This window comes from Clavelina lepadiformis, chromosome 1 (genome assembly GCF_947623445.1).
Source record: "Clavelina lepadiformis chromosome 1, kaClaLepa1.1, whole genome shotgun sequence".
Classification (NCBI taxonomy): Eukaryota; Metazoa; Chordata; class Ascidiacea; order Aplousobranchia; family Clavelinidae; genus Clavelina; species Clavelina lepadiformis.
The window spans coordinates 13,577,216-13,593,111 of NC_135240.1; the positions used below are offsets into that span (position 1 = coordinate 13,577,216).

At 39.4% G+C, this 15,896-nt stretch overlaps 1 protein-coding gene across 1 annotated transcript; it reads right to left on the reverse strand.

Annotated features, from left to right (window-relative positions):
* Nucleotides 1-5,114: 5,114 nt before the first annotated feature.
* Nucleotides 5,115-11,811, reverse strand: LOC143458709 (CCN family member 2-like). The gene is made up of 6 exons (XM_076955561.1): nt 11,544-11,811; nt 9,587-9,833; nt 8,832-8,983; nt 8,487-8,658; nt 7,046-7,251; nt 5,115-6,929 (listed from the first exon to the last, which is right to left on the reverse strand). Exons 1-6 carry the CDS (start codon nt 11,595-11,597, stop codon nt 6,636-6,638), a joined length of 1,125 nt encoding a protein of 374 aa, XP_076811676.1. The 5' UTR covers nt 11,598-11,811; the 3' UTR covers nt 5,115-6,635.
* Between the last annotated feature and the right edge of the window lie 4,085 nt (nt 11,812-15,896).

Here is a 15,896-nt window from a genome sequence, read left to right on the forward strand (position 1 = left end):
TATATATGAAGTACTTTCAAGGTTATTTCTATACAATTGTAAGCATTTTTCTCTTGATAGTAAATGTTTTTAAGTTACAGGTGGCGGTTTTGTTTCTTTTGTGACTATTTTTAGCTGTACTTTAGCGGCGGTAAAAATAAAACCGCAGTTTGTTTTATTGTTATAACTTTACAAGGTTTCCATTTTGCACCGGCTAAATCAAGCGAAAGTTCACACGCGAAGGTTCTCGACTTTTAGAACGAATAATCTCAAGCACAAAGCCAATCCATGCTTGTGTCATCGAGTGTCAAGAGGGATTTCCACTGCAACGTGAGATCGGAATTCCAGTAATGCAGACTAGATCGCCTTCAGCGATTTCAATTTGATGAGAGTGAAGTCCCACTTTCTGCATGTACAGGAAATAACCTCCATTTACCCCGCTTTACGTAAAACTGCGTCGCCAGTTATGTGACAATTTTATCCATGTTATAAGTGCACGGCTTTATAGGCATGCCTGTGGTGTTAGAGCAGTTAGACCAAACTTGGGTGGATATCAATCCAACCCCGCCGGTGTCGAGTGTTATTTGCATTTGTGCATGAAAGAAACCTTTCCAAAGCGAGATTTTCTTACCTATAACGATTCGTCTTTGCCTCTAGTAAATATTTTTATCACTGTTATTGTAAGCCAAGATGCTCACTGACGTATATAAAAATCAGCTGAACATTCCGCATGTTTTAGGTAAGCAGTTGTGGATTTTGATCCAGCTACTGCCAGTGTTTACCGCTTGTATCAGCTTTGACCTTTTTTTGTACATCTGGGTCTTCTGTCTTGGTAACTTGCAATGTGAAGTGCTTGGGCCATGTACTTCACACAATGAATTATCTGAGAATTTTTATCGAGCCATGCCTCCGATTTGTCATTTGACATTTACATTTGCCAGAAAGAAGCTGACTGGCAATATTTGTCCTCCTTTAATAGGCTGGGTTTTTCGAGTGGAAATGTTGTCCCGCATGTATGTACCTGGAAATGAAAGGACCAAACGCGCAAAGTTTTCACTAAATTAGGTCTGGGAAAGTTTCGGTGACGTTTGTTCCCTCGTCCTGCAATCCGTACTTTGACATAAGCAAGGCACAGGGCCAGTTATTAGTTGAATTTGGAAGCTACCGCATCCTACAAGAATTGTTTCCTATTGTCATATAAGTGGAAATGTTTCTCAAGATTCATAGATAACGGGGAACAAGCTTGTGACAAACTTTAGAGAAAGGGACCTTATCTTCCTTCTGTGCTGTAACCTATAGTTTCCCTTGTTAGCGGCGACATTTCTATTTATGGTTTTGATTGTGCAAATTTCGACCTGAAACTCTCATTTGCTTCACAGAGAAGTTTTCTCACTGTGAACGACACTTTCGATTAAGCTCGTGGCTGTTATGACGAGATGTTTTGCGAAACAAAGCGATGATTATGGAAGTGTTACAAGTTGCAACGGAAATGATTAATGTACAAAACGAATTATTTACTGTACCACGTATTTATTGTTATTAGCGATGAATTTTGCAGTAATTCATACTTCAATTCACCAGGTGTCTAGACATTGTCTGCATGAAATGCTATGGTATATCCGCTGAATTGGACAAACATTACGTGTAAGTTAATTGATCTACTTTCGGCAAATCGTGCACCTGGCCCTTCAATCGGTTTCCCTTGTTTCTATATTTGCCAAGAAATCTGTCATTTTTGATATAGTGAAAACCCTAGAGAGGCATTTCCAGTTATTGGTCAACAGGATAATAGTGTCCAAGTGGTAATTGTTATCATTCGCTATTGACCCAACTTTCAAAGTAAAGTAAACAGAGCGATTATAGTAGCACGATACTGCCCGCTTGCTTTTGTTTGTGAATCAATAACAGCCAAAGCCTTTCCGCTACGAACTGGTTGACTCACCATTCCTTTTCCAGCAACCTATTTTTGCTCGTGCCAGCGGCGTCATCCAAACAGCCGGACCCCCACGGAGCCGACTTTGATAGCCCAAGCGCGCCTAACATTCTGTGTATTTCAGTCAGTCGTTATTATCCAACACACGCGTTCGACTTACATCTTCAACAAAGCTTGTTTCGACACGTTTATCCTTCTGTATTGTAGTGTATTATGAGCGAACGATGACCGTTTAAGGTTGTAAACGAGATTGGATAATGACGTAGGAAATAAATGCGTTGACTGTTATTGTGTGTTGTTTAACACACCTCCGCATATTCTTCGAAGAACGCGCATGATTACGGTAAGCTTTCGTGTTTTATTTGTTTCTGCAATTCGAAATACAAGACGCCGTTTTCTATAATCTTGCATTATTGATTGAAAACAAGATAACTGGCATCTATAGCCGTTAATTGGATGGATTTAAAGCCTTCTTATTGCTAATGGTCCTACTAGACTGCATGTTTGAAAGACTTAGCAAAAGCTCAGCATTAATTAATCTTCTTTTTCAGCTTTTGTTGCTTTTCGCAGGCTGGTAATGATGCATATTTTCAAACTTAACGTAATGTATTTTATACAATCTTCGGTGGCAAAAGAAGTTACGCTGCCACCAACCATCAAAAATTACTTTTTTGCCTTGAATCGCACAAATGTTGTAATATTTGTTTTTCAAAATGTAAACTGAGTAGGTAAGCCACTAATAGCAGGAATTTGAAGCTGTAATTACAACGCAGTGCCACAGTGGAAAAAGCCTATTAGCCTATATATTTTTTCTATTCTATACTCTGTGAGCTCACGGGGAATTACATCAAAGCATACATATCAAGACCGGCGTACACTTTCATTTATTGCTTAAAATGAAATTAAATCCGGGGGTGGTAATAGAGACGAAATTAGTTGAAAATATGTGAGAACATGATCTAGAGTAGGGTCACGGTATATGACGAATCCAGCAAGAGCGATCTCCACTGGGTAACGTAATCAAAATCGAACCCTTTTAGGGCTTTCAGGCATTCCTTCATATTGTTTGGACCACACAATTGCTGCTATTTTTGCTTGAGTGGATTTCGACCAAAATTTTTTATTGTATTGTACATTTTTTTGTTGTTTATCCAACAATCACATACCATATTTTTATCAAGAGCTGGCGCCATTAAAAACTTTCTATTTTCGGCACACTTACTTATCATTCCATATCACTTGACATTTATTCCACATGCTGACTAAATAAAACCGGAATGGCCGGTTGTAGACGTGGCAGTAAACACATCAATTTAAACCTCTTTGTTTAAACATTGTTTTCCGAAGGACTGCCTTATACCTTTAAAAGGCATGTTTGAAGCACTTCTGACAAAGGGCTGTTCCATTGGCGCGTAAAACACAATTAAATGAAAACCAGCTAATTTCGACCCAAGCTATAGTGAAAAATATGTGCTCAATATGTGTTTAATATTTCACTCTGAAAAGCGCTGCAGAACTTTTGATGGTGTTATTATGTAGTCATTGAAATTGCTGTACTGCAGGACGATGTTCAAATATTTTCTATTTTTGAAACGAATTGCGACTTGCCGTGCCAGGCGTAAACAGTACAGGAGGCATCCAGGTAAAAATAGCTCTTGTTTACTACTTCGAACCACAACAGTGACCAAGGCGCAATTTATTCCTTTTCTCGGGTGGGTGAAAACAAACGTCACAGACATTTTTGTTGGTTTTAATTTGCGTTCGTGTTCAAATGTTCTGGCTTGCGGTACGGTATTTAATTCTCTCTTTTGTTTGAAGATGAATGAATGCAATAAGACACCACTGACAGCATCGTTTTTGACTTTTGCGCACGCGAATCTACTTTTGAAAACACAAGTGCCCCGTTACCAAACTATTAAGCTACTTCCGTCCATAACGAATATATCTTAATGGGACATTCGGTTTGCGCGCGGTCCTGCTGTAACCTAATCCTCATTATGTGTCTAGATACACTGCGCATGGGCACACATGATCAATTAGTAGACTTGTTAGGCCGGTCTTATTCTTAGGCCGGTCGTATTTAAGAACAATAAAGGTGACAGCGATACGAAATGGTACAAAATTGGAGCGTGGAGCGTCTCGCGGGCTGGGGGAGCGATATTCGTCGGATCGTCCCAGGGATATGCGATTTCAGGCGCTTATTGTTCTTTTTAAAGCTGGTATCATATTTCATGTCCCATTATTAGTTTCCAATATTTGATCGAAAGTCATCACCGTAATGACATACACCAACAAAAAACAACATTTGGCTTGGAATCGCCTAAGCGCGAGTTATTCGTAAGATTCGTGTGGCAGCCTTGGTAACAATTACTCAATAGTCTGTTTAAGATTACACCGGGCTTAGTTAAAACTTGGGTTGTAATAGGAACAGCCATCTGGCTTTTGTGCATGATACTATTGCTATTAAAAGTACAACAGAGCCTTTCAAGACAAGGTATGCAAACTTTATAGCGTGGCATAGTAGCGCAGGTTACAAAACAACCAAACGCATTAATCATGCTGTTGTGTGGAGTTAAAAGTTTTGACCCGTCACTTTCCACATATGATTAATTAGTTAAAACTGTATAAATAATCGACCTTGGCCATATGCGTCATTAACTTAAACAAGTGGTTGGCGACGCGGTTGCCGAGGGTGTTTCTATGCTCACTTACGTAAACATTGATTAGATTAAGTTTCTGTAAAAGATCTTCATCTCTTGAAGGACATGTAACCCAGCCAGTTCACATTCCAAGTCCCGAACAGGGCGTTTTGAAGTTTCATCGTTTACGTTATTGTGGAACAAATCTTCAGTTTCAAAAACAGATTAAAGTCTTTTTGAAGTTTTTTGCTTTAGGGATAATCGCTGTCGCAATTCTCACATCTGGTCGGTCGTGGACTTGGCGTGGGGGCAACATTACCCAAAGTGAAGCCTGCAAATTATCTGAACAAACGCAGGTTACTTTAGCCTGCTTTTAACTGTCACGTGTTAGGTATTATCGTTTGATGCTAAATAATAACTTTTTCCAGTTTGTTTTGCTCTTTTCTTGCCACTTTGCAAACTTAAGTAACGCCTTTGTTTTTCAGGCTATTGTCGTTTTGGTGCAGTTCAGTACCTTAACTGGTTCACCTAGCGCTAGACATTCCAACAGATGACCAGAAATGTTTGTCAAGGCAAAATAATTTTATTCAGTTTGCAAGGTTTCTAGCCAAGCAGTAGACGAATACAAAAATATGGTCGCTCTGAATATGTGTGAAGTACAAATGGTATATAAATTAAAGAAACGTATAAACGAGAAGCACACGGAAACAGTTGATAAGAACAAACAAACGATGAGACAGGAGGCAATAAACTAAAATGTTGGACAAATGGACCTATTTTGACGCAAAAAATCACTCGACTAAGACATTCTAACCACTGGATAGTTCCAGTAAGTCAAACTAACAAATCAACAGGTTACTACAGTAACTGATATAATTAAGTGTGGTGCCGATAGTGGTAGTTTATCGGACCGGTCAACAAATCTACGGAATCATAAGTTGTATGCGAATGGTGTCAATAAAACGCCAGGACACATACAGTAAACACAGTTTAAAAGCTAAGTTAAAGAGGAAAAACAAATCACCTTGTACGTTAATGTCCCGGTAGATGCGGGACATAAAACCGGTGTCGTCACAGGATAGTAATAGATAAACAAACGAAAAACTACTAGTTCAGTGTAAAAGTGTGTACTTGTGAATAGTGAAAACTAATTACAAAATACGTGCGTATTGACTTTTCGACTGCGTCATTAAAGTTTTAGAAGTTTTAATGCTTTTATGGATCGTATTCACCATTTGAGGAGCAAAATATTTTAATGGACTTTGAAAACCGATAGAGCTAACAGCGCAGTGTGGGGAAAGCCTGTTTTTCTCTACGAAACCACGCAAAAAGCGGAGAGCAGGGAACTGGCATGGGAGAAAACTCGTGCGTGATAAATGCGTTTGAGTTTTCTTCGCACGCGAGCTACATACCAGGTAAAAGACAATGTTCAACTAGCAAAGGTTAGCACATTGAACCCGAATGACTTGCTCCAGACACCTAGCTGCTAGCCAGGCTGGTGAATAAGCTTAACAGCCATTGGATATTTATGAGGTATCGTAAAACAAAAACAAGCTTTCGCCGGCCGACTCGTCCCGTTTGGAGGCTTGTCGTATTGGCAGTGACCGTATAAAAGAGTTATCGGTACGCACGCATATGTCGGACAACATGTGAATACATGTAGAAGTGTGGTTGATGGCAAGATTAAAAGTGGAAAAACGCAAACTTTACGTAAAACTGTGGGTTTTTGTGGTTGCAATAAACAGCTTTCGGAAACAATATTATCTCCTGTTTTAACTGTTACTATTGAGGGTCGTGGTACAGCTGACCATGTACCAGCAATCATCTGCTACTGACAGTTTTTCTAATGAAGTCTTCCATCGACCAAGAAGGCTGACGTTTAACGCTTTGACGATGTTGTAATTCCATTGCACATAAAAGGTTGTTGACAGTGGACGGTGTTTGGGGAGGGTGAGTCCCCTTTCGGGGGGCTCACCTTTTAGTCCTCCATTAACCACTTTGTTTAACCTTTCTGATCTCTTTAATGGCAGCGGCTTATCGGGCCCTGGTTGGCCATCTCTCTATTTGTTTGGCTACATCGCTCCTCACTCTCTCCAGGTGTCCCCACCCATGCTACGGTAAGAGAAGAAGATGTCGTTGTCAGATGCACACTTCCTGCTGCACTGGCAGGACTTGATAACCATCATCCGCTTCTTGAACTGAAAGCCATCATCGCAAGTGAATTTGATAGGTTTGGTAACGGTATGCTTAGGTGTACAGCATCGTCCGTCCGTGCAGGTGCCGCAGTACTTGGGGGTGTATACCTTGCTGTGGCAGCCAGAGAACGAATAGCGGACGCGGCGTTCAGCCTTAACTGTGCGTACACATCGCTTTCCCTTCTGAAAAAAAAGTAACTCACATTTAACTTACAAGTAAAAATATCTAAGATCACTTGATCGTTAAACTTAACAGACAAGATGCAAGAAATAAGTTAATATGTTTAACCGGCATTTACCTTAATGTTGTTGTTGAATTCGGCAAGACAAGGGCGGAGTTGGCAAAGTCTGGTTTGCTTGCGTAACTTGCATGCCTTGTTATCAGTAGTAACACGTTCTGATATGCCCCAGCCGCAGGTTTTCGAGCAGGGAGACCATTCAGTTGTTTGTACATTGCATCTGTCCTTCTCACGAACTGTGATCGCAATGGGTTGAGGGCGAGAAGCTATAAAAATTTAAAAGGTGACGGTTTAGTCATTACATTCAAACTGTCTATCAGTACAGAACGCTTTACTTTATTGAAAGTATTATAGTTGTTTTTTCTGCCATTTGCTTTTTCACTCACAAACAGCTTTCCTCGTCCAGGCGCCCGATTTTATCTTTAAGCCCTAGGCTTAGCTCACACGATGCCGTGTTTTGTCGGGAGACTTCGATGACGAATTCTGTGTTCGCCCCGTAATATCCCGAAGGGAAAACCATTTTAAAATACCGCAAAGTACGTTCCATGTCAGGTACGACCATAAAAGGCGAATTTTTTACGTTTGCAGTAGGTGATGTACGTGTTTTTCCAGCCACGTTTTAAGCTCCAACGGACAAAGACCAGTAATTTTATGTATCGACTACAAACTACGGCGCGCAAATTGGTTCACTCTGTGTCAAATCGTAAGGCAAACATCCATATTGGCAAATTAACTATAGAAAACAACGGAGAATTTACAAACCGCTTTTGTTGAATTTTGCTTGCAGATCAATGTCCACGCATTACCCAGCTGCGTCGCAATACTTAAAAAGAGGTGTGTCAGAAGGCGATTAAGCACGATAGTGTGGCACAAAGCGAGACAATTCCTTTGCTCAGGCACGTATACATTACAGCATCAACGACAATCGGTAAATTTACCAGGGCACGACCCAGAACGATTTAAATTTTAGCGAAATCAGAATTTACTCTGCACAGCTGGTACAAACCGAATTAAGTTTACTTGGGCGACGTGGAATTTGGTCGGAGTTTCCGCGCGTATTTGCTTACGCACAATGGACCCTTTATTCGCCCGGTCGGCCATCGACTAGGACCAAGCATTCAAGCCTTGCATATTCGAACTCGTTCTCACTCTCGCACGCAATAAAGTCGCGCAAAGTGAGAATACAAATATCGCGTGTTAAGACCTTGTGACCCAACTGCTAATGTGTTTTTGCTTTAACAGCAGTTATGGTTAAGTGAGCGAGACCCGATTATAAATTTTTGCGTCTGGGCTAAACCCATCTTCGATATTGTTATCGCATTACTGAGCAAACATTGTCGAAATTCGCTCCCTTCAAGCGATCAATCGTGCACAAAATCGTTCACTGCTACTGAATATCTCCGGTACGTGTCTACCACCGACTATGTTGTTTTTGCACTTTCCTACATAAAGACGCCAGCACGTATTATCCATAAAGAAACAAAAATTGTTTTGGGCTTACCTGCCGCAATAACCCGGGGTCTGTGTCTCAACGGGGCGGATACCACTCGTCTCTGGCTGTGGATAGGGCGCATGGATTCGTCCGTTGTTGTGTTATTGAGACGTTTGCTAGTGCACACCCATTCCTCGCAGCATTTGCCTGGCTTGGTCACCAATCTTGGGTGAAGACAGTTCTATAAAAACACGACAAATTTCCTGTTTATCGGCTGACCCACATAAATATCAAGGACTGTTTACAGGAAAGGAAATGCCTGGAACACTTCAGAGGGAATACAAATGAAGTTCCACGACGTTAAGCGAGGTAATAACATTAAGTTGGGGTCTAAAGTTAACTTCAAATAACAACCTTGGGGGCAGTGGCGGTGATGGTAACAGGGCACTGTGGTGCGCAGCCAAGGTATCCATCTATGCAGGTGCAAGTTACTTTGCATCCGATGTTAAACGATTCGCCATTGACGTAAGTTTGGCCGCCCGAGAAACACGATCTTCCGGGTTTAGCTGCAACATAAAAATTGAGAATTGAAAATTGAAATTCAAAAACTTATTTTTCGTTTCGTCATATACAGTACAGCGCCCTGTAAATAAATTCATTTCCTTAATTTAGTCGCTATAAGAAGTGGCACGAAATTAATTAAATGTTAAATTCATAAAGATCACATTTCTATAGTCGGTTCGCGTAAAAGTTATTTTGACTATCAACAATAAATATGAATTCACAGCTTCAGGTCGTTTCTTCAAAGCATGTTCGAGTATATACGAGTGTTAATTGCGACGAGATAACTGGTACGCGCAATCGGATATTTCCATATCTTACTTAATACAAAACTGGCCATTGTTATGCGAAGAAATCCTTTGACGACACGAACCATACTGTTTTTATAGGAAGGCCTCAATCCGGAATTCGATCCAAAACACATAGCTATTTATGCTCCCTAACTCTTATAGCTTTGTTCGCTTGAAACAGTAGATTTTAATTATTATTCTAAGGCCTTTTTTATGTCCTTTCCATTGCGCAGTATTTAGGTATTACGCACACCCTATTGTTTAAACTTCTAAGCATCAACAGGAAGGTATTTGTTTAAGCGGTCCAGGTGCACCTACCCACGCATATGCCGTCATTCTCGTCAATGTCACTGTAGCTGCAATAGAGGTTCTTGTGGTGATCACACTTCATTTTGTCGTTGCAGGATTCACCAATCTGGCGTGCGCACGTCTTGCAACATCCACAGTCGTCTAGTACTAAGCTTACTCCAGGAGCACAGGACGGTGTCTTGGGGCAGCTGGAGCACTTTCGTAAGCACTTGGGAGAAGGTGTCGTGATCGCTCTTGGTACACCGGCGACACATGTCTGAATAAACAAAATCAGGGTTCAAACAGACTCAATTTTTTGAGGGTTAATTCGTGCGTAGTAAAACAGGCGATGCAAGGAATGTCGTTTTTTCGTATCACGCCGGCAAATGCCCTTATACGGAAATATTTTTCGTTACCTCCATGATACTATTTTCGTCTCGGCGCATAATCTATAATCTAGCGAACGTTTACAGCATAGTTCAGGTAAAACTGCAAACTTATGCTTTGCGATAAAGACCCAAAGGCATGCGGTAGAAAAATTTTTACAGCGCACAAGTCACAACTATATATGTTTTCTGTATTTTATGCCTTAAATTGACTGGATAGATCGCTTGCTGCTATGAAAATTAATAAGGCATAAGTGGTCAAGGTATGACTTCCTGTTTCGTGAGGGGACCGTCTGATTTTTAAAAATTCGCTCGTGGGTTGAACGAGCGCCACAAAAGGTGTAATCCAGTATGCGCCGTCCGTAACGACGAATGAACTTGTCTGGTATTTCCACGCATACCTTTCACGTGTTTACCTCAAAATTCAAACTAAGTCGCTCCGCTATTACCCGGGGCACCTGGACGTGCTTCTCGCCTACCCGTAAGCCTATATTACTTTAATTGCGCCATCAGTCCTATGTGCTTTAGTTAACAGTCATGTTGGTATGCGAAATACTCGTGTTTCGGAGCACACAATTAGCGCTTGCCCACGTAACAAGAAATCAAAAATAAAATTTTCGATCACAAGACGTTTCACGTATAGCCACTTACGTATGCCATAATTCATCGCCGTTAATTATTAGCAGTGAGCATTCCGAAGCTTTTTCGGGCGGCAAGCGCGTGTATAAGCGTTGGCTATCTACCACACAGATCTGCTTTATCGGTGGTCGGTCTTATTTGTCTTCAGAACACTGCCGTATTGTGTGAAGTGTATTTAGGGCAAATGAATTGATGCCACTATCAGCAGCACCCATTTCAATCTTTCGCCACACTGTTGTTCGAAAGAGCTAAAAAAATTTGACACCGAGACCCACTTACGCACACAATGCCGAAACAAGCTTGGGCCATTGAAGCAAAAATCGTTTAAGTTGTAAACGCTAAGTTATTTGCGTCTTCGAAAATCTAAATGTTTATTTCTTTTCCGCCATTATGGTCAGCAGCAAGAAGTTGGAGCTTTAGATTTAAGTCTTCTTGTGCAACACTTAGTTCGTTTTTTAAACTATATACCACGTTTCTACGTTTTTTATTTACAACGGACAAGCGACAATGATCAGCTGTAAAATGTTTTGCCCAAAGGTGCCATGTTTACATTTTTTATAAATTGATTGAATTTGTAACCTTTTATACAACATGGTCAATAAAAATTTGTCAAAAAATCATTTAGTGTGTAACTAACAACTGAAAATGGCAATAATATCCGATAGCAACTGTAACACCAAGCAACATTTCTATAATTATGTGCAACTTAAATACGCCACAGTCACGAATCTTTATTTATATAACCTTCTGTATCAACAGCCATGCCTTTTCTTGAACGCAACGATTTCGTCGCCGATTTGAGAACGCTAGGGCTCGGCATTGTTTATAACAACTCTACTGGTTGTCATGGATTCGAATCGGTTAATGGTGGCTTGTAACGCTCAATTAACTTACTTCAGTTTTTCTATGGTTTTAACTAAACTAAAGCATTAAAAGATAAATGTAGTAAAAGTTCAACTTACCAGTGAAATGAAAACGAGAGTAACGAAAAGAATAACGTTGTTGTAGGTCGACATGTTTCTTGGTTGCTCCTATATATTGTTGCACAAAATACTCAATACGCTGACTTTTGTCAGATGTCAAAAAATAAGGGTAGAATAAGTCCCTCGAATGTCAGTTGATTTCTTCGGTAATTCGACGTTTTTCGCCTGGCAAGGCAGTCAATTTAGCAGTCGTTGGTTCTGTGTAACTCTTAGCTTCGCGCTATCACTTCTCTTAGAGAATGACTCTCCCAATAGCCATCAAGGGTATTTATAGAAGCGTTTACTTTTCCCTGATCGTGCCAGGCGACTCAAAGGAAAAAAGTCGACGACAAAGAGCAGAAAAGAAAGACGTTTTTCCCCGCGTGGAGAAAGGAAGAAACATCATTTACAAAAGCATGGAGTTCGTTGCCAGATAGGAATGTTCCTTACGTCACAAATGATTGTTGCCTTTGTTAATGTTTCTGATTTTTGGCCTAAAAAGGCAACTTCTTCTTTTTCTTAACAGAGATCGTCAAAGCGACGTTGTTTTTTGGGCAAAAATATTTCCCGTGTTTACAACCGAGCAACTTTCAGCAACGTAATCGTTAGGGAATTGTGCCCTGTAGTAGATTGTTGCGAATTAACATTCTTTCTAACAAACTCATTACCATGAAAAAATTTTGTAATTAAGTGATCTTTTTTGAATTTTACGACGTAAAATTTCGCACTAGTTTCGTCATAAAATTGTTTTGAGCTAATCATAAATAGTAGGTAGTTTTCGTGACGACTCACAAAATTTTGAACAGGTTACATTCCTTGACGAGCATCGTGACAATGGATTAGGTCTAACGCGGCATTTTAAACCCATAAATATTGTTACTATGTTACATTGCAAAGTGGTCAGTATAGTGCGCAGGTGAACAGGTGCTGCTGCACGTAACACGTACCAGTGTAGTTCGTCTTGTACCAACAAGGTATGCAAGGAATTTGCCACGGGGTTTTTAACATGGATTCTGGCTATTTTTGCTCTCTTCTTACCTTCTAGAAGTATCTCTTTAAGCAGTCTTTTGTGTGCACGATATAATGTCAATCAAATCTAATTCACTTATCTCAAAAACTAGAGCTGGCTTAATTTGCTTTTCTACGTATTTATAGCTCGATAGCGCCACCGATGGGGAGCATTACTGTTAAACCTTTACTAAGTTTATTTGAATATTTTTTGCAGCTGTAACGCGTTTTGACACAGACGCAAAAACTAACACGAATATATTTTAAGAAATAAATTTATTGGAACATTATCTGCTACATCTAATAACTAGAAATGCTGGTTTGGTACGAATATTGTTACCATAGTGGAATTCATTTTAAATAAAATCCATTGCTTTAATCACAATCAAATTACCGGTCTCAGCTAAAAGTTTCAAATTACTTTGTCACAAGTGGTTTGTGGCGTTGATGAAAAGTAAAAAGCTTTGTAGTTCGTTTTTATTTAAATTCTATTTACTACGGCACGATTAACCAATTAGTTCCAATTAAAATTGTTTCCTTTGTTATTTTCTTTAATCTTTACCCCACCTATAACGTTCACCTTTAAATAGTTATAATCAACTATCAAAACAAAATCATTTTACGCTTAAATGATGTTGCCAAGAAAAGGTGAAAAAGCTCCTTATTCTCAAATTATGTGTGGAAGTGTTATAGCGGCTTGAAGTTTATTCCAAGTTGTGTTATGCAGCACCAGTACTATGCCTCACGTCTATGTTAACGTACATTTTAGACTTAATTTGTGCTAAGACAAAAATAAATTAGGATAGCGGTTTAAGCCTTAAAGTGACTGCCGTATGAAACAGAAAGATTTGAAAAGTTTACTAAGTTGTCATGAAATTTGTTTCTAAAAATCTTTTCAAAGAAAAGGAACAGTTAATTGCGGTTTTACTTGAGATGCTACAGGACTTGGTAAGTTATTTGTACAATTTGAACACAAATCTGTGGAATTAACGCATAAGCTACAGGTTACTCCAGGTGTGACGTCACTGACGTCTAGCCTAAGTGTGACGTCTCTCTATGTTTTATATTAGCTAATTATATTTAAACAAAGAAAACTAAGAAAGAGTCGGAGCTGAAAATTGGCAGTAAAGTTTAAAAAAACATAAACTTTTGCATTATGTAGACAAGCATTATGTAGACAGGCGAAGACCTTCCAATGATATCTTTATCGTTTTGTCTGAAGTTGCTTGCGTGATTAAATATGGACATTGGACAATTGGCCACCAGTTATCGCCTATAGTTTTTCTAATGTGCCTCGGAGAATTAACCATAAGATTATACCATAAATAGCAGTTTATGTAACCAAAATTGTTATAATGTCGTTAGCTTTAAACCGCGGTTTTGTGGTAACACTTTTGACAAGGAGTTGAACTTGCCTGGTTTAAACAGGTCTGAATTGAGTCTCATTTAGCTGTGGTGTCACACTATCTCATTATTATCGCTTTACAAGATTTCGTTTTGCGTCAGAACAATCACGGATACTGAGAGGTCAAGCTGGCATAAGCCGGTTCGAGTCTGCGCAACCTTGCTCATCATTTTTGTATCAAAGCGTTATTAACTCTTAAGCTTACCATTCAGAAGTCTGATCGCTGTGGGTAAACAGTATACACTATCAAAATACTAAAAGAGCGCTTTATTTCGTGTTGTTGACATCATTGGGCGTAAACACCGAAGCGAACTTGTTAATTTCGACTATCCAACTATTATCAACTTTGCTTACATCATCGTTGCACAACGTGGTGGTGACATTTTTTTTAAGTGCATTTTGTTTTGAGCATCGTGCAATTCAAATTTGAACGTTGTTTTAAAACTGATGTTTTCTGTTTCAAGAAGTATTTCATAAATAATTTAATTAATTAATAAGTCGGCGTAACCCCAAAAGCTTGGTGAATGTGAGCTGTGTGGTATGTTAAAAGGTCAACACATCGGGTGAAAACTTTTAATTGGCTATCAAGTGTATACACAATAAAGCCTTTTTGTTTACTTTCAATCGAGTTGAAAGTGGCATTGCGGTGTGTTGACGAACAGGCAGCCGGTGTATGACAATAATTTCACACGGTCTTTCATCGAATGCAGCCCAACAACGAAACAAAACAACATGTTTGTCGTATGCTTTAGGCCATAAACGGTTACTTCGAAAGTCATCGTAGCAAATGAAGCGGACATTTCTATGAAAATATTATTTTCACAAAACAAACGTCAAGTCGCGTCTGAAACGTTTTCCCGAATTTGGAAAGTAGAAAATTATAACTAGCGCATTCCTGCCATACGCGATGGCGCTTTTATTAAAAGGTGACCTGAAAAATTTTGGCTTCTAATTTGGACTTTTTAGCGATTTCGTGTTGTTCGTAGACGTCTTATGCAGAATTCTTTAAATTTGATCATTAGTTTGGGTTCCACATTAGGGCCATCATGAGCAATGTTTGCACTCGTTTTCTAATATTCTTTTTCTTCGAATTGTCATCTTTATTTGGACTGCAAACATCTGAAATGTAACTTTATTTCTGATTTTGTGTGAACAAGCATTTAGCCTTGCGAATGCTGAAACATTTTACGGTTAAAGAAAGCATGTTTGGCAAGCATGAGCATATTTGCAAGAATTCAAAACCTTTTATTTGAAATATTTTGATTTAACCTGAGAAATATTCAAGTTATCTGCCAAAGTTGTTTTGAATACAAATTAAGAATTTGGTCTCACAGTTCATATTTCAAAGTCACATCAAATGCTATTTGTGGAATTGAATGCCATATCGTTTCCTAGTTGCCGAATTACGGAAAACTTCCTTTAAGAACCTGTCAAAGCTTGGATGATTCTGACAAATGGGTTGTTTTTCGCAAGTCTGGGAAATATGTTGAATGACACCATTCAAGGAGAGGAAACGACGTGGTGACATCGCTGTTTAACGCTGTCAATTATAACAGTGAAACAAATAAAATGCCATTATTTCTGAATGGCTTAGTACTGTTTATTATCTGTCTTTCTTTTGTCTAAAGATGCTTTGGAAGTTTTTGAAACCAATCGCAGTAATCACAGTATGTCTTGTCGCGTTGGTGTCCGGCGCTGAAGTCCACCAGATTGCCAGACAAAAAAGGGTTATTGAACGGTACCACCATCAATGATTCTTTAAGGCGCCGGGAACAAATCCAAATCCGAGCAATTTCAACCCAACCCCAAAATACTATAAAGATGTCCATAATTGGATCCGGACTCAATTTTTATCTGTATGCCAGACCACTTCGAAAGAGCTACTTTGTTTTTAGCGACCGTGGTTCATAGAAAAGTCACTTGCCTTTGCAGTAGGTGCT

Bases quoted from the DNA above. Each gene is read 5' to 3' on its own strand.
- LOC143458709 (XM_076955561.1), bottom strand. From the start codon at position 11,597: ATGTCGACCTACAACAACGTTATTCTTTTCGTTACTCTCGTTTTCATT. The intron at 8,659-8,831 runs GTTGTTATTTGA...GTGTTTTTATAG, and splicing joins TCACCGCCACTGCCCCCAAG to AACTGTCTTCACCCAAGATT. The intron at 7,252-8,486 runs GTAAGCCCAAAA...AAATTTTTATAG, and splicing joins ACCCCGGGTTATTGCGGCAG to CTTCTCGCCCTCAACCCATT.